The sequence below is a fragment of the Pezoporus wallicus genome, unplaced genomic scaffold (assembly GCF_028554395.1).
Source record: "Pezoporus wallicus isolate ANWC-B61680 ecotype Strahan unplaced genomic scaffold, APGP_CSIRO_Pwel_v1 contig_13954, whole genome shotgun sequence".
In the NCBI taxonomy this organism is placed as follows: Eukaryota; Metazoa; Chordata; class Aves; order Psittaciformes; family Psittacidae; genus Pezoporus; species Pezoporus wallicus.
In genome coordinates this window covers 1,378,298-1,405,754 of record NW_026638000.1, presented here as the reverse complement: position 1 = coordinate 1,405,754, position 27,457 = coordinate 1,378,298, and the positions used below count along the sequence as shown (strand labels likewise).

At 44.6% G+C, this 27,457-nt stretch overlaps 1 protein-coding gene across 1 annotated transcript; it reads left to right on the top strand.

Moving 5' to 3' along the window:
- The first annotated feature begins 1,395 nt into the window (after positions 1–1,395).
- Positions 1,396–23,261, top strand: GLRX3 (glutaredoxin 3). Its single transcript, XM_057408674.1, has 11 exons — positions 1,396–1,495; positions 5,991–6,099; positions 7,989–8,063; positions 9,042–9,243; positions 13,498–13,670; positions 13,756–13,817; positions 16,965–17,022; positions 19,339–19,391; positions 20,731–20,770; positions 20,855–20,947; positions 22,563–23,261. Exons 1-11 carry the CDS (start codon positions 1,425–1,427, stop codon positions 22,611–22,613), a joined length of 987 nt encoding a protein of 328 aa, XP_057264657.1. The 5' UTR covers positions 1,396–1,424; the 3' UTR covers positions 22,614–23,261.
- The last annotated feature ends 4,196 nt before the right edge of the window (positions 23,262–27,457 follow it).

Sequence of the window (27,457 nt, the reverse complement as noted above, 5' to 3'; positions counted from 1 at the left end):
CAGAGCCTGAGGAGTGAAAATCTCATTTCAGGCTGGCATTACATCCGATTCTTTATTCAACAGGTATCTTGGCAAATAAGAAGGGAAACAGTAATACATCAGTCCTGAACAACCTGATATGACTGGTAAGAATAGCAGCCAAACTGCCCCATGGTACCTTTGTTTCCTTGTAAGAGGACAGTATAAGTGGCTGTTCCATTATAGTGTGAGCAATCTGGCATCCAGCATGTTGGAAAAATCCCTGTCTTGGTGCTGCTTGGAGGCAAAAGATTCCGTGGCAGGAAAAGCGTGCCCTGCCTGCCTTCCCTTATCACCATATTCCAGTATTGAAAAGGTGGCTACAAAGAAGATGAGGCTCCCTTCTGACAAGGAGTCCCATGGAACAGACAAGGGGTGATGGGCACAAGTTGCTCCCGAGGAGATCCCCACTGGACACAAGAGGCAAATCCCAGTGAGAACAATCCCCCCCGGGAAGTGGTGGATTCCCCAGTGCTGGACACCGCTAAGCTCCGGCCGGACAGGGTGCTGGGACAGCCACTCTGGGTGCTGCTATGCCTAGAAAGCTTGGAGCAGATGATCCCCAAGGCCCTTTCAACCTCGGAGTCTATGATTCCCAGTCTGTACGCCCAGCCCACTTGAGAGCTGCATGCGGATGAAAGCCCTTGAGTCCCCCTATGTCCAGTTGAGCCTATTTTCTAGCTTTATGTGCTAATACACAAAATCTCACCAATTCTGTGTGTCTTTATTCTGTAAATTACACTGGATTGCCACCCTGAAGTCTTTTCTTCGTCAGAAACAAAAAATGTGTGATTTTGGTAGCCGAAAGTGTCAACTAATAATAATTTTTTGAGCGGTGAACGCAAACCTGAGGTGTTGAATCACTAGATTCGAGAAAACTAAAGAAATTAATGTCAAGATGTGTATTTTCTGTATGGCATCAAAACCTTTCGTGGTTATTTCCATCAAAGTGGGTTTGTGGCAATCCTACCATGAACACGGCCTTTTTATGAGTACCAGTTTTCTCTCTGTTTAGAGCGCACCAAGATGCTTTCTTTCACTCAAAAACACACCTCAGAGACGCACACCGCAGGATTATTTCCCTTGTTCAGAAACGGGAAAGCTATTTGAGGATTTGCTTCCTGCAGGGGATACCTGGAGCAGATGAGGAACACGCAGAGCCAGCTCTGCGACAACACAAGAGCTACGTGGAGCTGCCGGAGCAAGTCCAGCGAGCTGGATGAGCTTTAACGTCCCTTCCAACACAAACCAGTCCATGAGGATGAAACCCAAACCCTGAGGATGAGGAGCAGCAGCTATTACCCACACACTCCCCACGACGCCTGCGCGGAGGCTCTACGCCTGCGCGGGAAGCGCTGCGGCGCGGCGCATGCGCGGCGGCGCCCCCTCCATCCTGCGGCGCGGCCATGGCGGCGGGGCAGGTGTGTGAGGCGGGCTCCGCCGAGCAGCTCCAGCGGCTGCTGCAGCAGAAGGAGCGGTGAGGCCCCGGGGGTGCGGCTGGGAGGGATGGGGTCCGGGCCTCCGGGTCCTGCCACCCGGGAGCGCCAGGTCTCCGCGCCGGTTCTGGCCTGGATATGTATGAGGCGGGGGGGGGGAGTGGTGTGTGGCTTGGCCTCCAGCCGGTTGTACCGTGTGTTTCCCTGTGGTGTCGGCGGTTGTCCCGGTGCGCCCCGAAACGCGGCTCCGCGGTTGTTTCGGGCCGAGGTTTGCGAGGGGCCGGTGTGGGCCGAGGGGAGCGGGCCCTGTGCTGCCGCAGAGCCCTGCGCCGGGAGAGGGAGCAGCCAGAAACAGAGCCCTGGTTGAAGAGCGGCTTCGGGAGTGGGGCTGGGGAGGTTGTTCTTCAAGGAGCTGTTTGTTAAGGGACGGGTTGGGAAGGCTCAAGCTAGGGAGGGAGGAGGAAGCTGTGACTTGCATCAGTGCCTGAGGCAGGGGATGTGAGGCCTAAATGGGCAGAGAGGCAGGAAAACCACGAAAACGGGACTTTGTGCAACCTAAGAAGTTGTTTTTCCTCTTCAGCCCTGAGGTGTCAACAAGCCCAAGTTATTATACAGCGTTTCCAATAAACCAGAAGCATTTGAATTAATAGAACCATAGAATCCCAGTGTGGTTCGCATTGGAAGAGACCTTAAAGCTCCTCCAGCTCCAACCCCTGCCACGGGTAGGGACCCCTTCCACTAGAGCAGCTTGCTCCAAGCCCTGTCCAGCCTGGCCTTGAGCACTGCCAGGGATGGGACACTATGGGCTGGTGTTTATGAGGTTGCATATTGAGAAAAAACCATGAAGCAAAACTGTTCATCTCTCATGTCTCAGGGCTGGTTTCTCATTACTCTGGTTTTATGGTCTAGTAATGAGTAGCAGGGCTCTTTATCCACTGCTTTCTCGCTGACTCTCTGTAGCCTCTGAGCAGCAGCTCCTGGCCTGGTGTTGGGAATCTTGGGCACTGATCTTTAGGGGGAATTTCTGTGCCCAAGTTTTAACTTTCCTGGGAAAGTGTCCCAATAACTACTATTGTAATTAAAGATTAATGGGTGCTTGGGTGCTTTGCTGCAGAAAGACAGGTTTGGTTATGAGCTTTGCTTGTTTCTCTTGTGAAATCAAAGGGGTAGTAAGTGTATTATAACAGTTTTTAATCCCTTAGCTGAGTGTGTATTTAACTAGGCCTTGGAAGGCACAGTAAAGTGCTGTGTTAAAAGCATTTCCATGTCATTTAACTGCTGCATTAGCAAGTGGACTTTAAGTGTATAAGGAGAGGAAAGTGATTGATTAAATGGTTTTAAAAGGATGATGGAACTATCAGCATCTCAGTCTTAAAGACAGCAGAAGGAAACATTCATAAGTGCTGATTATGGGAAGAAGAAACTAGATTCTTCAAGACTTGCACATCACTTCAAGTTTTCCTTTCCTGGAATTAATCTTCAACTGAATTGTTGTGTGAGGACATTCCATTGGAAACTCCCCCTCTCTCACATGGATCAAAATGAAAGTGGCTTCAGCAGGCTGTTATTTTCAACAAACCCCTCGGTAATTCCCTTTGCCCACATGACATGATTCAGTTTTCTCTTTTATGGGTTCGATTCTTTTGGGCATGTTTCTGTTCCTAAGACGAGTTGATAGAATTGATAACTCTCTTCCTTTGCTTCATTTGAAAACATTTGGCTTTGGCTTTTGGTACTGTTAAGAAACCAGTGAAGAAAATGAATCTGCACTTACAGAAGATAACGCATTCCCCAAGTCATAGTGGGGGTTTTGTTTCTTTTTAATGATCTTGGGTTTGGATGGTAGTAGAACCTTAAAAATATAAACTGGCCCATTTAGGGTACCTCTTATGTTAAATTATCAAGAGAATTTGAAAGTTAAAGGTTTAAAAAGTAGTTCTAAATGTACACTTTATTGAAGGTGGGTAAGGAGTAAGGAAGGGAACTTATTCCTTACCCGGGAGGGAAGAAGTTAAAGGAAGTATTTCTCTCTTGAAAGATAAAGCTGAAGACAAAGAGTGTGCTGCATTTTTAAGGATAGGCCTGAGGCTCTTTTACTACTAAAATTGTTCTTTTCAATAGACTTCTGGATTTTTCCAGACTAGTGGAATTGCCACAAATCACTTGCAGTTACCAGCATTTTATATTGACTCTTAATTCCATCAGATTTCTTGCTTCAGAAAATCAATGTTTCATATATCAGGCTATTAGTAAAATTTGTGTCAGAGAATAAGTGTGAATTTTAAGGTTTAATTGTTTTCAAAATGCGTCGAAATTTTACAGTTGCAAAAGGGGAATTAAGCCAATGGCTTCAAGATCATGGGATCATTTATCACACTGTAACTGTTGTTTTACTTGGACCGTGTTTTGGAGAAATCGGCTTATAAACCAAAAGGCTTGTGCTGTCTGTCAGGGGGAGATTACACAGTTACAAGGGTGGGTCATCAATGGAGAATTTATTTAGTAGTTATTTTCTGGATATGCTTATTGGAGAATGTCTTACTATTTTGGCAAATAAAGGTTAGATCTTAGGCAGAAGCTCTTCCCTGGGAGGTGCTGAGGCGCTGGCACATGGTGCCCAGAGAAGCTGTGGCTGCCCCATCCCTGGCAGTGTTCAAGGCCAGGTTGGACACAGGGGCTTGGAGCTGGAGGAGCTTTAAGGTCTCTTCCAACATAAACCAGGCTGGGATTCTATGATTCTATATTAATACACTATAGAAAGGAGACTTCAGGCTTTTCATTTCTGAAAAGAAAGTGTGATGTGATGTGTCTTTCTGTTTTTTCTTCAACTAGTCAGGTTTAAAAAAAAAAAAAGTGTTAAATAAAGTGAATTTTAGTTTTGGGCCCATGGGTTTTCCTCCAAAATGTGAAATATGGATTGATACAGGAAGAGAAGCTTTGGGAGCTGTCATAACCTTTTTGGTTTAACCTTCTTTTATAGGTATTAGTTAGGGTTTTAGAAGTATCTTGGTTGAATGTAGGAAATAATTTGTTTAGAATCACTGGGGTTGGGTCTCCTGTTTTCCACTATTTTTTAGCCAGTGGAAGCATTGTCTTGCTCCACTTGTAATTTAACAGATGCAAAAATCAGTGTTTTAAACTTAGAGGCATTGTGCTGTTAAAGGACAGCTCAGCACTTCATTCCCTTTGATTCCAAAAGCTGTGATAGATCAAAGTAGAGCAGCCTGCTTTTTGAAGACCATGGAAACATCATCAAACTTGATTAACACAAACAAAAAGTACTTGTTACTGGTGGATCAAGGATGGAACAACTTCTCTGAGCTCTTCGCAGCATCAGTGAACAGTGCATAGGTTAGGAGCAGTATTGGAGGAGGTCTCAAATGAAGCTTGTGATGAACAAGCTCCAGAAAACCAATCCTGGGGCAAACCTCGTGGAGATTCTCTGCATCAGAGCCTGCTCTGTTTTCTGAGCTACTGAACTGCTGCTGCTTTTTGCATTTGACACTGTTCTGGCTGTTTGGACTGGATGTTCTCATACGCACAAATGCCTTCCCCATCTTACAACCTACCTAATTGTTTTCACCTCATTACACTGTGATAAAGTGGCAGTTGCACTGTGGTGTGAAGTGCTCAAACAGCTTTGCAGTGAAGGTTTTGCTCTGAGCAATGTGATGTGGTCTCAGGCTTTGCAAGGAGTCCATCCCAAATCCTATTTGTAAGTAGAGTAGATAACTGGTATGAATCTTTACTGGGGTTTAAATGCCAGTGTCAGTTGTGAGCAGTGAGATCAGGGCAGAAAAGCCTCACAGCTATTTTGTTATGATTAAAGAGAAGTGGTTTGCCTTTCGAACCACTGGTGGTGGTGACTTGTGTGCAGGAGTGCCGGAAGAGTCTACAGATGACAGCCATGGAGAAGATAGAATCACAGAGTGCTTTGGGTTGGAAGGGACCTTAAAGACCGGGTTGGATGGGGCTTGGAGCTCTAGTGGAAGATGTTCCTGCCTGTGGCAGGCGGTTGGAGGTGGATGAGCTCAACCCAAACCACTCTGTGATTCTATGATTATTTCCTGGATATGCAGTGAAGAGGCAGTGGCGTGGCTGAGGGGAAGAGCAGTGGTGCAGCCTCAGGTATGGAGCTGCTGAAGACAGATATCTTTGCTTGGGCTAAGGTGCCCCAGAGCAATTCCAAGTGCTTGCCTCAGCATCCGTGTGTGACTTGATCTTTAGTGTTTCTGCTTGTTCTTCCTCCAGTTTGACGCTCACATGGAATGATCTTTTACTATTGAAATGCAGGATGATATTTTTCGTTGTATTACGTTACCTTAACAGTGCTGGTTGGCTTTTGGAATGCTTTCTGAAAAAGTAATAGAAAATATTCCTGGTTTCACTTGTTGGATTTTCTTTTCTCAGGAGCGTGCTCTGAGCGGTGGGGTTTGTGTTTGTGGTTTTTTTCACAAGGTGTATCAAGCTGTTGTATTTCATGAGTCTTTTTTTAAACTATAAATGCTGTTACTCTCTTTTTCTGTTTCTGAACAGGTCCCTTGTAGTTGTCCACTTCTGGGCACCATGGGCTCCTCAGTGTGCTCAGATGAATGATGTTATGGCAGCACTGGCAAAGGAGCACACGCAGGTTGTGTTTGTGAAGGTAAGTCAGGCAGCGGAGCTGGCTCTAAACAGAGGAGAGCCATTAGTACAAAGTGTGAGCAAACTATTACAAAATAAGGGCAAAGCTGGTTTTGGAAGTTCCTTTGTGGATTCACATTTCAAGGTGAAATTTGAACATATGGACAAGATGGCACCAAAACTCTGTGGGATGAAAGCTGTAGGTTCATCTTTCCAAACTCGGTATTGCAGCTTCAATAATACCTTCATTTTATTATGCTGTATAAAGGGAAAAACCCCACACTGATTTGTCCACCAAGATACAATGAAGGAGTTTTTTCACTAGCTACTCTACCTAACAAGCTTTGAAATTTCTCTGTGCTGCAATGGCTCAGTCCTTCAGTTCTGTAGACAGGAATATTTTTAAAGCATGGATTTTGTCCCTGGATTTGAGATTAATTTGACAACACTGTTCTTTCCAAATGTTCTGGGGATTTGATTTGTTCCCATGTGGGGTGGGCTGGCCCTGCCTGGATGCTGAGTGCCCACTGAAGATACTCTATCACCCCTTCTTCAGCTGGGCAGGTGAGAGAAAACGTACTGAAAGGGTTGAGATAAGGACAGGGAGAGATCACTCACCAGACAGAAGCATGGGCAAAGCAGACTCCACTTGGTGAAATTAGTTTATTGGCAGTCAACTCAGAGTAGGAGAATGAGAAATAAAACCAAACCTTAAAAACAGCTTTCCCTAACTCTCCCTTCTTCCTAGGCTCAAATTCACTCCGAAACATCTCTGGTTTTACACAAGCAGTATATGAAGATGATGAAGTACCTGCAGCTGCTTGTTTCGTAGAATGCCAGCCTGCTTTGTGTTGGAAGAGACCTTAAAGCTCCTCCAGTTCCAACCCCTGCCGTGGCCAGGGACCCCTTCCACTAGAGCAGCTTGCTCCAAGCCCCTGTGTCCAACCTGGCTTTGAACACTGCCAGGGATGGGGCAGCCACAGCTTCTCTGGGCACCCTGTGCCAGCGCCTCAGCACCCTCACAGGGAAGGATAGATATAGATAAAAATACAAGCTTAATACATGTAACTAACTATGAAACGTTTGGGAAACGTAGGCCAAATTTAAGGCCTTCTCCTGTATTTTGAAGCAAGTCCTAATCTAGTGGAAGGTGTCCCTGCCTGTGGCAGGGTTTTGGAGCTGGATGAGCTGTAAGGTCCCTTCCAACCCAAACCAGTTTGGGATTTGATGATTCAAATAAGCTTTTAGCCCATCCCAGAAAATCATGAATTTGAGTTAATTAAAAGATACAGTTTCTTGGCAGATTGCTCCATGAAATGATTTCAAGTTTGCATTTGAATGCTGACTAGAACTAGAACCAATAATCTCAACAAACTGGCCCCTCAGTAGCCTTGCAGGAGTTAAACATACAATTCAGCAGACATCAATAGCTTCTTGAAGAAACACTCCTTTTTCCTTCCTCATTTGCAGAAGGCTGCAAATGTCACTCATGATGTACTGCCCCTCGAAATTAGTCAATAGAGCAACCAGCCAGAATTGCTGTGGGCACAAAATAAGCACTGTAATCATGACATAACTGGGGTCAATGATTTATGGATTTCAATATAGTAGTAGCTGCATATGATTGAAAATTTACTAGGTCAGTAGTGCACCAAAAATTTTATTTGCAGCCTCTGGGCATCTTTTGAAATGTGCAACAAAATAAAACCCTCTGAACCTGTTTTGCCACTGTGGAGGCTCAGTGGATGACACGCCAGCCCACAGAGTCTCTTTTCAATGCAAATATGGCACCAACTTGTGCATCAAAGCCTCTTTAAATGTATAAAACGCCGAGAACGACATCGACATCTGCAGTCAAACTTTAAAGAAGATTATGGAAATCATCTTTTTCTCTGTGTTTGTGTTTTGTAGCTGGAAGCTGAAGCTGTGCCTGAAGTATCTGAAAAATATGGCATTAGTTCTGTTCCAACGTTCCTGTTCTTTAAGGTAAGAGAAGATGGATTTAAGAGAAGATGGATTCCATGTGGACTCTTAATACGACTAACACGAGCACAACCTTAATGTTCTCAGTGAAGAAACACTCCTGTGTCTGATTTAAATTTATCTAGTGGAACCTAACAAAGTAGATAGAAATGGTTCTTACACTTCATATGTAATATTTCAGAGCTTCCTTAATTGCTTTGGGATTCTTACATAGGACTTTAGTTGCACCTTATATTGGGTCAGAGAAGTTTCAGTGCTGGTTCCTTGTTTAGCTGCAGTTCTACAGCATGTCAAAAACCTGGGTAATCTTAGGTAGAAATAACAAGGTCTGTTTAGGTCACATTTGCCTGTGATGATAAAATTCAGAGTATTTTCTTCAAGTAGCAAATTCTGGTGGGATCGGAATCACAGAATGAACCAGGTTGGTAAAGATTTTTAAGCTCATCCAGTCCAGCCATTGCCCAGCACTGCTCACGCCACCACTAACCACTTGCAGGGACAGTGTGTGAACACTTGCAGGGATGGTGACTTCAGCCTGTTCAGGGCAGCCTGTTCCAATGCCTGAGCACCCTCTGGGGCAGGAATTGTTCCTCAGCTCCATCTAAACCTGCCCTGGTGCAGCTTGAGGCCGTTTCCTCTTGTCCCATCCCTTGTTCCCTGGGAGCAGAGCCCAGCCCCTCCTGTCTCCATCCACCTGTCAGGCAGTTGTAGGGAGCCATCAGGTTCCTCCTGAGCCTTCTCCAGACTGACACTCCCCCCAGGTCCCTCAGCTAATCCTCATCAGACTTGTGCTCCAGACTCTTGCGTTAACAGTAGCCAGCCAACAGAATGGCCTGAGCCTTGGATGTAAAGACTGTCTAAAAGCTCAATACATGAGCCCACCCTGCATCTCGGACTCTGTATTTGTATGGTGCTTTGGCTGTTACAGTACAGAGTCTGAATTTAATCCTCTAACAGGAGCCTGTGTTTTGCTCCCCTCAGAACTCTCAGAAAGTGGACAGGTTGGATGGTGCACATGCCCCCGAGCTGACCAAGAGAGTGCAGCGCCACGCGTCCAGCAGCTCCCTCTCTGGTGGTTCCAACGACAGTGTGAAAGAAGATCTGAATGTGCGCCTCAAGAAACTCATCAACGCTGCCCCGTGCATGCTCTTCATGAAGGGGACTCCAAAAGAGCCCCGTTGTGGTAAGGATTGAGTCGAGTTCATGTTCAACATGACAACTCTTGCTTTGGGCTAGTTGTCACACTTAGTTTTGGGAAGATACATCTCAGCAGTGTCTTGGGAGTAGTAATGAAAGCGTCTTCATGTTGGTTAAGTGTAGTTAGAGAGTTAGGCTCTTAGTTAAGTCCTGGCAATGGAATCACAGAGATTAGGGGCTTTCTGAAGAGGACATGATGTGTGGTGTTGTGCTTGAGCTGGGACACTTAACACTGTGAGCTACCTCAGGAATATTGAGGACATGTTTTCTGCATCAAGTTGCGCATGTTGAAAAGGTAAAAGAGTTTGAAGATTATGTTTCAGTTCAAGGAATAACAAAAATTCATTGGGATCACAGTAAATTGTCTCTGGTGAGACCTTGGAGCATCTCTGTGGCCTCCTCTGGACTCGCTCCACGTCCCTCTTGTGTTGTTGCCTCGGAGCTGGATCAGTACTGCAGAGGGGGTCTCTCCATAGTGCAGCAGAGGGGAGAATCCACTCCCTGGACCTACTCCTCATGCTCTGGGGGTGCAGCCCAGCACACTGGGGGTTCTGTGCTCAAGTGCACACTGAAGTGGTCATGGGAAGCCAACACCCCAAGTCCTTGTCCTCAGGCTGCTCATCATGTCTCCCCCAGCCTGTTTTTGTACTGGGATTGCCCCGACCCAGGGGCAGGACCTTGCACTTGGCCTGGTTGAAATCCATGAGGTTCTCACTGGCTCCTGATATTTCTGAGCACGTTTGGGGTGTCTGCAGTTCAGGCTGTTCAGACACACCTGTTGTGAGTTTGACTGTGTTGGATGTTAATGTGGCACTGCTGTTGGTGACCCCACTGTGCTTGTGGTGTGAGTGGTTGGGCAGGCATGTGGCAAGCTGCAATAGCACAGCATGGGTCTTGCTGTGGCCATGGCAAGCTCGGTGTCATGCAGGCAGTGGCGAGTCTCCTCAGAGCTGCTCATGTGCCCAGGTTCTCTGTTATTCCTGGGTCAGTGGGATCATTGATGACACAGGGACACAGTTTCCTTGGATTTCTGTGGATGCTGAGTCAAGAGCTGGTTCTAAAGGATGTTGAGCAAAACAATGGGAAGAATTTGAAGCTCTCTAGGGAAAAGACCCTTCACTGCTTTTCATGAGCTTGAAGTTTTGATGGGAGGCAATTCTGAAGCTATTTAAAATAAACACAGAAAACACAAACCAAAAAAGACATCGAGGCATCGAGATTAAGGATGGTTTGGCACTTCGTCGTAAAACCAATATGGAAAGTGATTTAAGAGTGTAACACAGGTTCATTTGCATGTTTTAATATAATGAAGTAGATCATAGACTCATAGAATCCAGGAGTGGTTTGTGTTGGAAGTGACCTTAAAGCTCATCCGGTTCCAAGCCCCTGCCATGGGCAGGGACAACTTCCACTAGAGCAGCTTGCTCCAAGCTCCTGTGTCCAGCCTGGCTTTGAGCACTGCCAGGGATGGGGCAGCCTCAGCTTCTCTGGGCACCCTGTGCCAGCACCTCACCAGCCTTACAGGTATTTCTGCAAGCTTTCAGTTCTTCCCTGGTACCCTACGAATGATACGTAAGCACGAAAGGATGTGCTTACTTAAATATAGGTATGTATTAAAGTTGGAAGTATTAAAATGTGGCACAAGACAGGAAATCATGTAAACTTCTTAATTTTACAGTTAAATGTTGTGCCTGCGTTAAACTGCTGTGATAGTTTCAAAGATGTTGCAAAGTTGGGTCTATGAAACTTCCTGGAATAGCCTTTTTGAAGTGGAAGGTAATTTATCACTTTGACAAAGATGATACAGTTTGAACAGTGGTAGGAGTAATAACAATTGAATTAAACAAAAGGAGCCATGCTTCTTGAAAGGTGACGATATTCTTGAGTTGTATTGATTTTGCTGCAAATAAGACTTGCACTGGAGTCCGTAGTGCAGTGAGCAAGTGAAGGGGAACCTCGCCAGCAATGTGTGTGGGGGTCTGCGTGTAGCCTGTCATTTCTCCAGTGGAGAAGCCAGCTAAGCACAGTGTAAAGAGAGGTTTTCCCCTTGGCTATGTGTTTACTAGCCGTTGGGTTTGCTCCATACCTTGTATTATTTCAGTGATTTTATTTGGACTGTGGTGGTATTTGTTGATTTGCTTCAATACCATTATTTATTCAGGGTGTTTTTACTGGTGTCGCCCCTGCAGTAGCACTTGCGATCGTCTTCATAACCAGTTAAGCCAGTTTGTTAGCAGTTTAATTCTTCTTTGTAAGGCATATATGGCATTTCATCAGGAATTCAGCCTAACCCTTTTGTTACGGAAGTAAAGCTGTTCCGGCACTTTATCCCTAAGCAGAACACTTCCAGCCTGCTACCATAACCCTTCAAAATAAAGCACAAGCAATCAATCTTTCTAGTTTGCATGTAATGGCCTCCAGCAAAAATAAAGCTGTTTTTTATTCTCCCCAGTTCCTTACAGTAGAAATGAGTTAATGTATTGGTGCTGGAATCACCATCAGCAATCAGCCTTTAGCTGTTTACTAATGAACTCCCAGATGTATGAAGGATTTCAGAACCTGTGTTTTACTTCAGGCTGTACATGAACTTCGCACTTCAGTTGTAGAAAGAAAAGCGACTTAGATGCCATCCATAGAGCTAGTGCTCCTTCATATCCCAGTAAATTGTGGAGCATGAAAACTGCAGAAAGCTGCTGTAAAAAAATCCATATTTCAAAAACTAATAGGTGGTCTTGCAAGCTGAAATCAAAGGTTATTCTTCTATGGCACTTGGATTCTGTTTCCCATTTAAGGCTGCTTTATTTTTTTTATTCCTTTATTAAAGCCTGTAAGCATTGCCTTTTTTGCCCTTCTGAAATTTATATGGAGGTTTTCATTTGTCTGCACAGCATTTGGTGGAATTCTGTGAAGGAATTGGTAGGATTGCAGGGGCATTTCAGTGCAAACCACAGTGAGTTGGCAAGCACATAAACCACGTTATTATTACTTCTTATCACATTATTATTCACTATGAGGGTGCTGAGGCGCTGGCACAGGGTGCCCAGAGAAGCTGTGGCTGCCCCATCCCTGGCAGTGTTCAAGGCCAGGTTGGACACAGGGGCTTGGAGCAAGCTGCTCCAGTGGAAGGGGTCCCTGCCTGTGGCAGGGGGTTAGGAGTGGATGAGCTTTAAGGTCCCTCCCAACACAAACCAGATTATCCTCTATGAAAATAGAATAGAGGAGGATTGTTTGAAAGTGAAATTTTGAGCGTTTCCCTCTAGTGTAAGAAGATTTAGGTGATTATAGACTGTAAATACTGTAACGTTACAATTTTCATGCATACACCTTTCTGCAAATGATGTGAGGATTTGCTTAGGAACAAGATGTTTCATCACAGAAAGGAGAAACTTTTCTTCTCAAACTGGCACAGAGTAAACTTACCAAATCTGGATGTTTACATCATAATATTCAGTGCTTAATATCCAGCTTAGAGGGTGTGTTTGGAGTAGGACGTAGTGAAGATCTGTTGTAAAGGAAGACAGAACATGGTGTGGTAGTGTCACAAGGTATGAAATGAATATAAGTGCTGTTGTGGACATAGAGAGTTTAGAAAATGGAAAGGAATCCGCCCTTTACCCTGAAGTAGGAAAGGAAAAGCTCCTAAAGCAAAAGGAGTAGAAAACCATCTAAAGCCAAGTTTTAAGTTAAACTGGTGACACAGTACTGGGGTGAGATCCTGATTTCCACTTCTGTCTCAACTTCATACACATTTGGTGGAAGCGAAGTTCAGTGGTAGCTGGAGGAAGAAATGAAAGGGTAGAGAAGTGATGTGTGTTAGAGAAATGAAAAGGCTACTGAAGGTGCTGTTGTGGGCATTGGTTAAAGTCATTTTATTCCTTGTGAATGCTCAAGTGAAGAAGAGCTGGAAAAGACAGAATAAGGGAATGAATGGGTTTAACTTTGCTTTAATTGTATCTTAGAACAACAGAGACACTTAAATGAAGGTTAGAGCACTATACGGTCCGTAAGTAGAGAAGCACCACACTTACAAACCATGTACTTTGGTTTTGTTATCCCAATAATAAATACTTCTCTTGCCCCTTTATAATATTTGGGGATATTGCTGGAGTGAAGAAAAACACACTAGAGCTGTTTTGAACTTACTGTCCTAAAGAATTGCATTTTTAAATGGCTTATGTGTAATGCAGACATGGGAAAGCTTTGCTTAAACTCTATGTCATTCCTCTTTCTGTGTCTGCAGGTTTCAGCAAGCAGATGGTGGAGATTCTGGACAAGCATGGCATTTCATTTAGCAGTTTTGATATTTTCTCTGATGAAGAAGTTCGTCAGGGGCTGAAAACATATTCTAACTGGCCAACTTACCCACAGTTGTATGTATCTGGGGAGCTCATAGGTGGACTTGACATTGTCAAGGTTAGAAACTGAGCAACTCTTACTCTTGGTAGTTGTCAGAAGCACATTTTTCTTGCTTTTTACATCTGACTTTTCTTCTCCCCAGGAGCTTGAAGCCTCTGGAGAGCTGGACACGGTCTGTCCGAAGGCAGAGAAGTTGGAGAGCAGGTATAATGTGTTATGTCAGTATTTTAAAGGTATCTGTTTTGGGGTTTCATAGAATCCCAGCTTGGTTTGTGTTGGAAGGGACCTTAAAGCTCCTCCAGCTCCAACCCCTGCCATGGGCAGGGACCCCTTCCATAGAGCAGCTTGCTCCAAGCCCCTGTGTCCAACCTGGCCTTGAACACTGCCAGGGATGGGGCAGCCACAGCTTCTCTGGGCACCCTGTGCCAGCGCCTCAGCACCCTCACAGGGAAGAGCTTCTGCCTAAGAGCTCATCTCAGTCTCCCCTCTGGCAGGTTCAAGCCATTCCCCTTGGCCTGTCCCTACAGGCCCTTGTCCAAAGCCCCTCTCCAGGTTTTGTGTGGGCCCTGTTTCCTGTATGTTTCTTACGTATGTGAACCCCTATACAAATCCTGCCCTTTGACTTCCTCCTAAGTGCATCAAGGTTTTTAATTACAGAATTCCTGCAGTTGTTTAGTATGTTCAGTTTTCTATCCAGTGAGCATCATTTCACATAAAGCTGTAGTATTAAGCTATACTGCTCCGATAGGCTTTACTTACTGTATTTGTAGTTTGTTATCTTTTAATTACAGCAGGAATATATAGATTCTTTCTTGTGTCTCTTAAGAATTTATTGTATAAAGATAGCTTAGAAAGTCATCTTTTAAATATTAGTAGCTTTTGTGAGCTTCATTTGGCACAGACTTCATAACTGTGGTGTCACTGGAGAAAATACGTAGGCTTGTTTCATTTTTCTTGGTTACTCATGTCCTTCAGGCCCTGTTTTCTTTCACCTTGGCAACAGGAATGTGTGCTGCAGCAGCAGGAAGTGTGCTGCTTCCTGAATCAGCTGTAATAGCTAGAAACCAATTTGTCCTACTTTAACCTTCCCATTTGAAGATTTGCTCTCATTTGCAATCCTGGTGTGCCCCAGGCAGTCAGGCTCCAGATATCTGACAAGTCCCTCTCTCTGAGAGGTTCCTCCTGGATGTAGCTTTGTTTTTCCCTAGTTCTTATGCGAATTGTGCCATTAGGACATGCAAAGGGAGTTGGTTTACTAGGAGGTGGCCTGTACCTCGCAGGCAGATATGTTAGCAGATTCCCTCTTGCTGTCTGGATGGTGAGAGCAGGTCTGACAGTGCTCTGGGTGTGTCTGCTTCTGGTTCTTTTGCCCTCTCAGCACAGTGGGGAAGGAATTTAATGCAGGCTGTTTTTATATGGTGATGAAGTGTACTTACCTTTACAGCAGTGTAGTTATTACTTCCTTTTCTAATGTGTTCTATGGCCAAGGTTTACCTTTTGTTACTCTAGTAGAGTAACTAAATTGTTTTAGCAAGGTCACAAAACCCAGTCACTACTTTTTGTATTCTGAGCTTTAATTATAGGTAAAGATGAGATTCTTTGTATGGCCTTTTAAAAACTTACTGTATAAAATGTCCTCTCTTCCTCCTTTTTTTGCAATCTTGCATAAGCTGCAACTTGATTGAATTACAAGTTTCTTGCTTTACTTAATGTTTTTGGGGTGAGAAGGAAATGGGAAATGTCTTGTGCTTATGTAATGTGTTTAAATAGATGAAAATGATTGGTATAGCTCAGTGTCCCCCTAAAGGAGTGGCTGCAGCATCTGTGGAAAAGGTGAGTGAAGCTTTTACCACTGAAGGAAGACTGGCTGACAGTTCGCCAGCCAGGTCACGAGCAGCTTCTTGCCTCATTTGTTCTTCATCCTTCAGTGGGTGTTTGTTTCTTGGGTTAAACCAGGACATTTGGCTGAGGTCTGTCCTCTGTTCTCTGGTGACAACTGGGAAGTTCTTTTTCCATGACTCGGGTTAGTTTTCCTTCGTGACTAATCTCATACTTGTGACCAACTGACATCTCTCCCCAACTGTATTCGCTCTAACCAGTCACTCGTAAAGAAAACTGTATGGGGTAGTTCTTCAAACATGCTAAGACTTAATAAAATGAAGGAATCTCAGTGTAGAAACTGTTTAATGCTAGATTATGTTCCCTTACTCAGTGTTTGCTCTCTTTCCATCAATTTACTGCATCTTCTTTACTTGAAAATGGACTCTGGAGATCCAGCTGGTTTCAGGGAACAGATCTGGCAGCTCACCCTTGCTGTAGCTGTTTTACTGTTGGTTTCTAACTAGAGTCAGCTTGGTTGGAAGAATTGTTTTGAGGTTTACATGTGTGAAGGCTGTAGGCAACCCAGCAAATCATGGACTCCCAGCCTGGTTTGGGTTGGAAGGGACCTCAAAGCTCATCCAGTTCCAACCCCTGCCACGGGCAGGGACACCTTCCACTAGAGCAGCTTGCTCCAAGCCCCTGTGTCCAACCTGCCCTTGAACACTGCCAGGGATGGGGCAGCCACAGCTTCTCTGGGCACCCTGTGCCAGCGCCTCAGCACCCTCACAGGGAAGAGCTTCTGCCTCAGAGCTCAGCTCAGTCTCCCCTGTGTCAGGTTAAAGCCATTTCCAAAACCTTCATTTAGTTTTATTTTGCAAAGGCCCTGCATTCTCCAGTCTGGAATCTTTGTGTTATGAGTCACACAGAGTGACTGGTTTGCCTTTATCAAGAAACCATTTGACAGTTTGATAACTTTTTCTGTCACTTGTCATGAAAAAACCTTTCCTAAAGGAAAGGGAAGTAGGGGGAGTGTTGTGCTGGTAGACCAGTATTGGGCAGGGCACAGTGGTGCAGACCAGACCTGTTTCTTTGAGTAGTAGTTAGTCCTTAGTCTGTAAGTCCATAGGTCTTACAACTGGTGGTCAATAGATACAGCTCTTACTCTGCAAAAGTTACTCTCATGCGGGGAATGAGAAATGCAAAATATGATATTCAGTGTGGGGAAGAAAGCAGTGTGTCGCTGAATATAGAGCCAGTGGTGTTCCTCCTTACACTTACTGCTGCTTAATAGTTAGAGGTTGATGTAGGAAAGTAAGTTGTTGCCTGAAAGTAACGGGATGGTTCAACTTCAATCACTAGAGTCACTCTAAGCGATTTAAATGAATGAAGTGCCTTTTTAGAATGCTTTAAGTGCATTTGGTAAAGCTCTAAGTTGGTATCTTTCCACTTTTGTGTTTTATCCTCCTATGGAAACAAAGCTTGGGTAATAACCGAGGTGTTTTATGGTTTTCTTTTGTGTGCTTTCTGTAGGCTTAAAGCCCTGATAAACAAAGCTCCTGTGATGCTTTTCATGAAGGGAAGCAAACAGGTAAGATTGTGTTTCATGGTATATTTAAAGTTTCTTTAAATAGTGACAATAACATTTTTTTCCTTGCTATTGAAAATTAATGGTGCTGGGAAGTCAGTTATTTGTCTTTTTGTTTGGTGCTCCTGTAAGAGCAGTGCCCATTTAACCTGATGGGTAATATATATTGCGAAAATGCTGCTAGCTGTGCCCCAGTAAAATCAGGGAATTTGAAGCCCTGCAGGGATGCCCAACAAGTGATGTTCAGGAATGATGGAGGAGCTCTGTGTGTCCTTTGGTCTGCTATCAGTTGGCTTTGCACATCCTCACTCAGCTGCCCCCCTGAGGCAGACACCTTGAGTGTGGCCCTGAACTTCATCTCTGGATCCATGCTTCTTGAAATTCCCCTCTGTTGGCCTGGTTGCATTGGATGTCCTGTCCTGTCCTTTTTAGTTTCCCTCCCTTCATCATACTTTCACGACTGCTTTTCAAATAAGCTGCTGATCTTTTTAAGGCTAAAGAATAATGCCACATGCCAGAAATGATCCACTCTTTCTCACGTGCATGGGATGATCTGTTTGTGGTGTATTTAAGCTGCACTTGATTATCTTGCTCACTGAAATAGTCACTGAAGACAGACAACTGCTAACAGACAGGATTAAAATAAGCACAAGTGACTGTAATCCAAAAGGTCAGTCTATTGCTTTGTGTTGTATACTCGAACCAAGTAACCAGGGGACAAAATACTCCCCTTCGAACAGCAGGCACTGCAGTTCCTCCTGTCAAAGTTACTTGAGTGGCACGTGGAATGGTGAACCCTGAATAATAACTGTAGTTAGTGATGAGTCGTTCTATGATGTTTTTTAAAGGGATACATAGGTAGGGGACTGAGCTCTTCCATGTGATTTGTGTTTGTATTTTATTCTCTTATTTATTCTGTGAGCCTTCTCTGTGTATTAACAATAGAGTTTGTAGGCTGTTTTCCAAAGCCATTTCATAGGCACTGGAATCCCGTGGGTTATGCCGAGTCACTGAAAACATGGGGGTGAGCTGGTTGGGGTTGGGTCTTCTGAACAGGTGCACTTATGGAATCCTGGAGTGGTTTGTGCTGGAAGGGACCTTAAGGCTCCTCCAGCTCCAACCCCTGCCACAGGCAGGGACCCCTTTCACCAGAGCAGCTTGCTCCAAGCCCCTGTGTCCAACCTGGCCTTGAACACTGCCAGGGATGGGGCAGCCACAGCTTCTCTGGGCACCCTGTGCCAGCGCCTCAGCACCCTCCCAGGGAAGAGCTTCTGCCTAAGAGCTCATCTCAGTCTCCCCTCGGGCAGGTTAAAGCCATTCCCCTTGGCCTGTCCCTACAGGCCCTTGCCCAAAGCCTCTCTCCAGGTTTCCTGGAGCCCCTTTAGGCACTGGAGCTGAAGGTGTCTCCTTACGGAGCCTTCTCTTCTCCAGGCTTCTGTCTCCTTTAAAACCTGTGTCTTGCTCACAGAAAGCAAGATGTTGGGCAGGTTGCTTAATGCATTTTGATTTTGCTTGAGCTATTGGTGGAGTTAAATCATCAGTAGGAAGAGGAAGTTTGGATTAAAAACTCAGTGTCTAAAACAGTGATTGGTGTTCTGTGTCCTTATACTGTCTGTGTGGAAAGGTTCCGGTAGATAGTTTCAATCTCTGATTTCAGTTAGGAGTTGCTGTACACGCAGCCTGTTTATCATAAAATCATAGAATCAGAGCATGGTTTGGGTTGGAAAGGACCTTAAGGTCATCCGATTCCAACCCCTTGCCGTGGGCAGAGACGCCTCACCCAAGACAGTGTCACCCAAGGCTCTGTCCAGCCTGGCCTTGAACACTGCCAGGGATGGAACATTTACCACTGTAGGTTGCTACTCTCTCCAGAGCAGTAAGTAAAGGCCAGTGTATGTCTCGGACTAAACCATGTGTATTTTACAATGCATGTGAGGCAATTATACGCATCCTGCCTACAGCTTTTGCTTCTTGAATGTTCAGAAAATAAGCAAACCTGACTAGTTCTCAAGGCAGTGTTGCCAGAGCTAGAAAACAGATTCATTTCATATCTTTTCAAACCACAGCTGAGGAAAGTGCTTAATATCCTAAATGCTTTCATTTATATCAGCAGGGTATGTAAAGAAAGAGAAACTCAGTGCTGTTTAAAGTTCAAAGAGTGTAAAGAAGAAGGAAAAAGAGATTAGTAGTGTTGCTGATCCAATAAGGTCATCACTAGCAGTAAATCAGTAATAGCTGTAGTGTAGCTTGAGGACTTGGTAGTTTGTGGATTAAATATATCAGATCCATGTTTTAACCTATGTGTGCTTTGCATTTTAGGTGGCAAAATGTGGCTTCAGCAAGCAAATTGTAGAAATCATGAATAATACTGGGTACGTAAGTGGGTTTTTCATTGAATTTGGAAAGCCAGTTGTGTGCTAAAAACTACAGCTTATGAATGTAAAGTTTGGAAAATATTTGTGCAAGAGTTTCCCAAATGTAATTTTCTCTGTTTAAGGGTATTTTCAGGTATATTTATGTGAAAGCCCATAGTGTAAATTACTAGTACACTCTCTTGCTGCCAGGTCAGATGCGGTGTATTAGGTATTAAGTGCTTTAGCACTACTGCATTGTGATTGTCTTGCTCATATTGAGGAGTTCATTGCAACAGTGATTTTTTTTCTTCCTGCTGTGATTGTTAACATGAAAGCAGTCCTTCCACTCTGATAAGCAGCTTGTCTCAGAGAGGTCCCTCTTGATCTGTCTCCTTAATCTTGGAGCCTCTCATGTTACCTAGCCTCAGTTTTCCTCTTTAAAGCAGCTCTTTCTGTAGTGAGAGAGATTGGTATCATCTCCCTTTGAACAAACTCCCATTTCATTTGCACTGCTCGGTAGAGGTTAAGCAGTTGTCTTGATTACTGCGTGTTAGAATGGGCTTTTTGAGATCATAGATAACAATACATCAATGTACGACTTGGAAATAAGCAGCACTCAAATCATTGTTCCCCGTCATGGTCCTAGTCCAGTTGAGGAATCTGTGCACATGCTGGTTATTGGAGATACTAGGAATGGCTTACCCAAACTTGTACGTGAACCAACCAGAGATCAGATTTACACAGGAACTTTAGTTTTGTGTTTTTACACAAGTAGTATATGAAGATGATGAAATAGCGGCTGTTTGGTTCATAGACTGGTTTGTGCTGGAAGGGGCCTTAAAGGGTCCTAACCTCCTGCCACAGGCAGGGGCCCCTTCCCCTAGAGCAGCTTGCTCCAAGCCCCTGTGTCCAACCTGGCCTTGAACACTGCCAGGGATGGGGCAGCCACAGCTTCTCTGGGCACCCTGTGCCAGCGCCTCAGCACCCTCACAGGGAAGAGCTTCCTCCTTAATAAAACCCTCCAAAGTGTGCATGTGTCTTTGGGTGTTTTTTTTAAGCTAATAGTGAATGGGATTACTTTGAACACGTTTTGCCCGATTAGAGCCTAAGCCACATAGCTTAATTTCCAGTGGGTTATAAGGGGTTATCTGTGTTTTATAAGGGGTTTCCTATGAAACTGGAAACTACTTACATCACAGTTCTTTGTGCCTAAGGTGTTGGCTGTTTTCTTCCTCTTACCTGTCAATTCTGAGTGATTTGGAATCTGCCTTATAAACATGCCCATTCTGAGTTTTAAAAGGTCGTACCTTGCAAAACTCCACAGTAGATGATTTTGTGTGTTCTTTTCTTTTCCTAGCGTTGATTATGAGACATTTGACATACTGGAAGATGAAGAGGTAATGAACCTTTTCCAGCATTGAGGATTTCACTGCTGTTTCTGCAAAGGTTGAAGTTTGTACTTAAGGTTTCTGTTGTCTTAGGTGCGGCAAGGATTGAAAACCTATTCCAACTGGCCAACGTACCCACAGTTATATGTGAAAGGTGAACTGGTCGGAGGGCTGGATATCATTAAGGTAGGAATGGGAAAATCTTGTTGGAGGTGTAAATTGGGTGCTTAAAAATGTAGGACTGCTTCCTGCCCATCACGTGCAGACGCTCCAGGGTAATGGCCTTATATCATGAAAGCACCTGCCTTGGTGGCTTTTACTGTGACTTCTCTTAGCTCAACACACAGCTGAAAGCAGCTCTAAATCTCCAGTGTTCTCATATGCCAGGATTTAGCAGTGAAATGTATTTTCTTGACAGCAGTCAGTTACTGTTACTGTAAAGACCAGTTTCACCCCATGGGTGCATTTTTACAGGTTTCTTTTCCTCGTTTTACTTCTGACATGGCTTTTCTCAGAGAAAGTGGGCAAGACATTCTTTTCCTAGCAAAACAGGCTCATTCCTGGAAGAAAGGAAGGTTTATTGGAGTTGTTTGAACAGGCCCTGAAGCAACAAAAATAGATCTGCATCTCTTACTCTGGTTTTTGATTTCTGTAACAGAGCAGGCACAGTGTTCTAAAGCCCAAATACTCTGGAGCCCATTCTTGTCTGAATGTTTTATAGCCAATTCCTCAGACATTGTAACTCCTGGGAAGATACAATCAATAAATCTCATTTAGTTCTAAAAATACTGGTATTACTTAAATTATATGGACTAATTTTATTTATTTAACAAGTGTGTGGGTTATTTCAGTGATTGGGAAGTAGAGTCCTGGGCATTGTGGAGATGTTGCGGAATACTTCCCTCACTGGTATTTAAATGTGATTTGTCTGTTTGCATTGCTGGAGTGTGTTCGGTTCACACTGACTTGTAGTATGTTGTCAGTATCGTAAAGTGCATTCTGTAATACAGCTTAATATGATTGAGTTGTTTCTCTCGATGGGGGGAAAGAGTATGTAGGATCACAGTGGCTTGGGTTGGAAAGGATCTTGAAGATCATTTAGTTCCAGCCCCTCATACACTTCACAACATGTTACTTTATAACTATTTCCTGATGTTATTGACTTCTTTATGAAGTTAACAGCCTTATCATTTGAATTTAAAGTCATCAACCTGTTGTAAAATCCTAGACTGGTTTGTGTTGGAAGGGGCCTTAAAGCTCATCCAGTTCCAGCTCCCTGCCACAGGCAGGGACGCCTTCCACTAGAGCAGATTGCTCCAAGCCCCATCCAACCTGGCCTTGAACACTGCCAGGGATGGGGCAAGTACCTCTTAGTCATGAATCTTACAGATCTCTTCCTGTCTTGTGTGTTTTAATGCGTGGCTGTAACAAAATCTGTCAGTGAATGATGATTTTTTTATATATGTAGGAGGCATTTTTGATGTCAGAATTCTGTATGTGCCTAAAATAGGCCTTGAATTGCACCTAGAAGGAAACAGAGCAGGGGCTTTACCCAGGAAAGCTGATAACAACCAGTTCTTTTGAGGGGGTATCTTTTCACTGGGTAAGTTTCTTTTACTGAACAGACGCAGGCTTTAAACCCAAGGTGAAGAGCTCCAATGTGTTGGCCAAGGGGGACCTCTAGTGGGTTGACTGGCACATTCCCTTGTAGCTGCTGCATCGATTTCCTTACCCACAAACCACCCCTGTTGTAATCACAAAGTGTACATAGAGAATAATTGCTGTGTCTGTTTCTTTACAGGAACTAAAGGAAACTGGTGAATTGCTGCCTGTTCTGAAGGGAGAAAATTAATAGCAAAAGGACATCAATGGGAACAGGAACACTTTGAACACTTACTCACTTCTAGATATCAGAGCAATAGGCAACTTAGCCCCGAGGAACTGATCAGGAGTAAATAAACACAGCTTATGTCCTCTGGGTGATTCACGAGACCACGCTACGTATGAAAATGTGTTTCCACTGAAGACAGAAACATGTCTAGATCTACAAATTCAATTAAAATATGATGCTGAAGAACTTTGGGGTGGTTATTACACTCTTTCAGTGTGTTCATTGCATGTAGATATTTACGCATTGGGTAATGATACCACTGCCTTTTGTAGTACTATATAGGACTAAATTGCATCTTTACTTTTCCGGGCTCAGCTCTCATTAGGAGAATATTAATGGCTGTAGCTCTGTGGTGTGGAGCATAATTTTCTGTCCCTGTTCATAACTGTTTTCCTGTCTAGTAAGCAAGAAAAATCCTACTGAAACCTTAATCCAGTGCCCCATTAGGAAGTGGATATTAATGAGTTTCAGCTCTATGCTGTGCATCTTCATTAGCAAAACTGGTCCATAATTGTTCATCTCAGATGTTCAGCCTGTTTTAACATAGCTTTTGGGGCATATTTAAATTACAGTTGAAATGAGCGAATAAACACGGTGATTAGGCCAGTCTTTTGGTGTATCATAAATCGTAGAATCCCAGACTGGTTTGTGTTGGAAGGACCTTAAAACTCCTCCAGTTCCAACCCCCTGCCACAGGCAGGGACACCTTCCACTGGACCAGGCCTTGAACACTGCCAGGGATGGGGCAGCCACAGCTTCTCTGGGCACCCTGTGCCAGCGCCTCAGCACCCTCACAGGGAAGAGCTTCTGCCTAAGAGCTCATCTCAGTCTCCCCTCGGGCAGGTTAAAGCCATTCCCCTTGGCCTGTCCCTACAGGCCCTTTTCCAAAGTGCCTCTCCATGTTTCCTGCAGCCCCTTTAGGCACTGGAGCTGCTCCAAGGTCTCCCTGGAGTCTTTACTCCAGTATTATCAGTGCTCCTTCAGTTAAATGGAAAGGGTTACTTACTGGGGTATGACTTTGGCAATTTAAACAATTGTCTTGAAATATGAATCCTTAATTTCTGTATTCAGAGGATTTAGTTTAGTTTTAATCCTTCTTGTAATACTTTTAATGCTCTGAAATACAGTTGGTTCTAAGAACAGGCTCACCATGAAACCGCTTGCAGGTACGTGCAGGAGGGGGTTTTCCTTCCAGAGGAACACTTTTTGCTTTCAGGTCTCTTGAGTTCTTGGCATCTGTGCTCAGACTGAGGTTAAACCTGAGGGGTTTCTTCTGGAAGGTGGTTTTGTGCTGGTGAAGTTTTGTGCTGGAATGTTTCAGGTTAACTACATGTAGATTGTTGTGTGTGACAGTGCTCTCAGCTGCTACTGAGTTGATAGTTGTATCAACTGCAATGGATTAAACTGTTCTGGGCACATTGGCTATGCACAGTAAGGAGGACAAGGACATCACTTTCTTGGAGAAGTGTAGAACCCGAAGAGGAGTATGCTTCCTTCGTGAAACCCAGAAAATGAAGCAGTGGTGAGCAGCAAAATGCCTGAACCTCACCTGTAACACATCCTGAGCAGGGAAGTGTTGCTGAGAGCCTTTTCCTTGCTGATTCTTGTGTTGGTTGACCTTGCAGAGAAACACTGATGTCTGCTTGAGATTCCTGGCCAGAAACCCGCTTGAGGAGGTTTTTCCTTCAGGCAGCAGCTGAGCAGGTTTTGGAAGCAAGTTCTTAGCTGTTTGATGCTTCAATTCTCAATGTAATCTAAGTATACTGGAACCTGAAGCAGGACTGTTACTGGAGGTAGTCCCCAGTTGTTAAAGGCTGACTGCAGAGAAGAATGGACTTGGACATGTTGCAGAATTCTTAGTGATTAATACTTAATTTGGTCTGTCAGTTTTCTAGGAATAACTTTGGTAATCACTATGAAATAGTACAGGTTCTAACTTTAAAACCAAGCTTAACTACTATGGAGAGATCCTGTCCTCATGAAAACCTTAGTCTCTCAAAGTGGATTGCAAATGCCTCCGCGTGGTTGTGGGTACGAATCGTAACCTACTTCATTTAAAACAGTAAAATTATGCCAAAGGGTAACCCTGTGGTCAAATTAGGAGTCAGAAGCTTTAATTAAACCAAGACTAAATACAAGATGCTACTTCTGCATTAGTTTTCCTTAAAAGTCACTGTAATGGAATTTAACCACTCAAGGCTTATAGAAGTGCAACAGACCCCCAGTGAATAAAGGTTGTTACTGTGTCTGACAGCTTACAGTCCATATACTTGTATAGATACGTTCTGTATACTCTTGTACTGGGTATACTCTGTTACACCACTTAGACCAGTATGGAAATGGCTCTTATACCAGTAGGGAATTTATGTGTGAAGCAAAGCTCCAGTGCTGCCCTTGGTGTTTGGTGTCTCTTCTCTCCCCTTACTGTGCTCAATTGAGGGTCTCCAGCTTGCATTATTGGCAACATTCATTAATATCTTTATGATCTTTATTCTATTTTTGCCTTTCCCATTGCACAGTTTTCCATTATTATTATTGATTAGTGTATATATAAATTCCTATATTTAGGATATTCAGCACTCAGGAAATGTAACACATTCTTGGAAAAGGCTTCAACCATATGGACAAAACCACTCAAGGCACTGCTGGGGTGAGTGACTGGTATGTATGGTGCTGCTGCTGCTGCTGTGCAAGGTGATTCTTCCCTGTCTCTAGGTATGTGTTCTCCCTCTGCCTCTGGAATAGACTGCTGCTGCTGTGGGGAAAAGGTTTGGCTTTGTGTGGAATGGAAGAGACGGTATGTAGTTCATCAGCACCTGCAACAAGGTGAGGATCATAAAATCATACAATCCTAAAATGGTTTGGGTTGGCTTAAAGCTCCTCCAGCTCCAACCCCTGCCACAGGCAGGGACACCTCCCACTAGAGCAGCTTGCTCCAAGCCCCTGTGTCCAACCTGGCCTTGAACACTGCCAGGGATGGGGCAGCCACAGCTTCTCTGGGCACCCTCTGCCAGCGCCTCAGCACCCTCACAGGGAAGAGCTTCTGCCTAAGAGCTCATGTGTGCCAATGCCTCCAGAGTAGAGCTGCTCCAGCCCTGGCAGTATCTCTGTGGCCTCCTGTGTTCTCACCCAGACCTGATGGTGCTCCAGGGGCGGTCTCAGGATGAGGTATTAATGCATCGAGGGACAAGTGCTGCTGGAATTAAGTGGTTGATGCCTATAACCAGGGCTGGCTGGCTCTTGTTTTGACTTTCCATGTGCATACATGTGTGGCATGAGTTCCTGAACTGTTTTTCTGCAGATCCCAGTGATTTGAGCATTACAATTAGATGATGTTCCCAGAGCTCCAAAGTGGAGCATGGGGAGGACTGGGGGGTTCTGCTGGGAGACACGCAAGGAAAAACATATTTTGCACAGAAGGCAGAAAGGGCAAGGAAGTGTTGGAGCCACAGTGCTGCTCGTGAAGAGGTAAGTGAGGTTTTGAGCCTTTATGGTTGCTAAGGGTGGCATGTAGAGAAGTATCTGACATTGGGTTTTGGGCACAATTAAGGTAACTTATGTTCTGCTTATTTCTATTTTGTTTTCTTTTCCATCCTTCTCCCAAGGTTTCAGTTTGATTCTTTTTTTCCCTGCGCTTTATATTAGGTTATAAGGAAATATTAGGGTATATACAAAGAAGTTGTTCCCTGTGAGGGTGCTGAGGTGCTGGCACAGGGTGCCCAGAGAAGCTGTGGCTGCCCCATCCCTGGCAGTGTTCAAGGCCAGGTTGGACACAGGGGCTTGGAGCAAGCTGCTCTAGCGGAAGGGGTCCCTGCCCATGGCAGGGGTTGGAGCTGGAGGAGCTTTAAGGTCCCTTCAACCCAAACCATCCTGTGATTCCTTCAGCTTGGGATATTGGGTTGGAGTTAAGAATCCCAGCACTAGGCAGGCTCAAGCTGTCATGAAGACTGAAACTCAAGCCCAGGGGCATTGAGGTTTGCAGCAATATCACTTTGGCATTTCTGCTGACTCAGCACCTGGGGTAACCCATCAGCTGGGCTGGCTCAGGCCCACCCTGGTTCTGGTGACACTGGTCTGCCTGCCCAGCACCGTGTTCCAAGGACTTGTTCTGTACAGAACCCTGTTGTATTCAAAGCCATTGCTGGTTGCAGGGCAACGTTCAATGCGGTGAAGTGATGGCCACAGAATCGATGGTGTTATGTGAGAGTCAGGATGGGAGAGCTGGTCCTCAGCTGCTTTGGTTTGGGCTGGAGATGCTGTGTTGCATTCTCTCCATGATGTGACTTTAAGGTACATTTGCTGCTGGCCATGTCTGGATGGAGACCTGTAGCCACTAAGCCAAGGGGAACTGCGGATGTATGATGAGAGTGAGGAGCCACAGCGTGTCCACACTGCCAAAACTGGGTGAAAATCCAGTTCTGGCACCATTCCTGCTTGGTGCAAATTGCATCTCCTTTCCCATTACTGTGCTAAGGACTGCGATGGTTTGTACATGTGTGAGGGGTTTAGGCAGGGCACTGAAGAGCTCTGTGTAGTAAAATCTGCTCCATATTCTCTCGAGCACGGCACAGCACGGGCAGGAAAATGCAGTTATTTTGCCTTAAAAATCTATGGCAATTATCATCAATTGGCTTTTTCCCTGGAATTCTGCGGGAACGACGCTAGATGGAGCCGTCTGTGCGCTGGAGGAGCAGTTGGAAGCGGTCGGCGCCGCGCTCCCGCTTCCAGCCGCAGCTTGGAGAACGGGATAATAATGCAAGAGCTGGCAAAGCCGGGAAAACGGGATGGGGAATTCTTTCTCACAC

Coding starts and splice junctions, on each gene's coding strand:
- GLRX3 (XM_057408674.1), top strand. CDS start 1,425: ATGGCGGCGGGGCAGGTGTGTGAGGCGGGCTCCGCCGAGCAGCTCCAG. Junction 17,023..19,338: donor TCATGAAGGGAAGCAAACAG/GTAAGATTGTGT, acceptor TTTGCATTTTAG/GTGGCAAAATGTGGCTTCAG. Junction 20,771..20,854: donor ACATACTGGAAGATGAAGAG/GTAATGAACCTT, acceptor CTGTTGTCTTAG/GTGCGGCAAGGATTGAAAAC.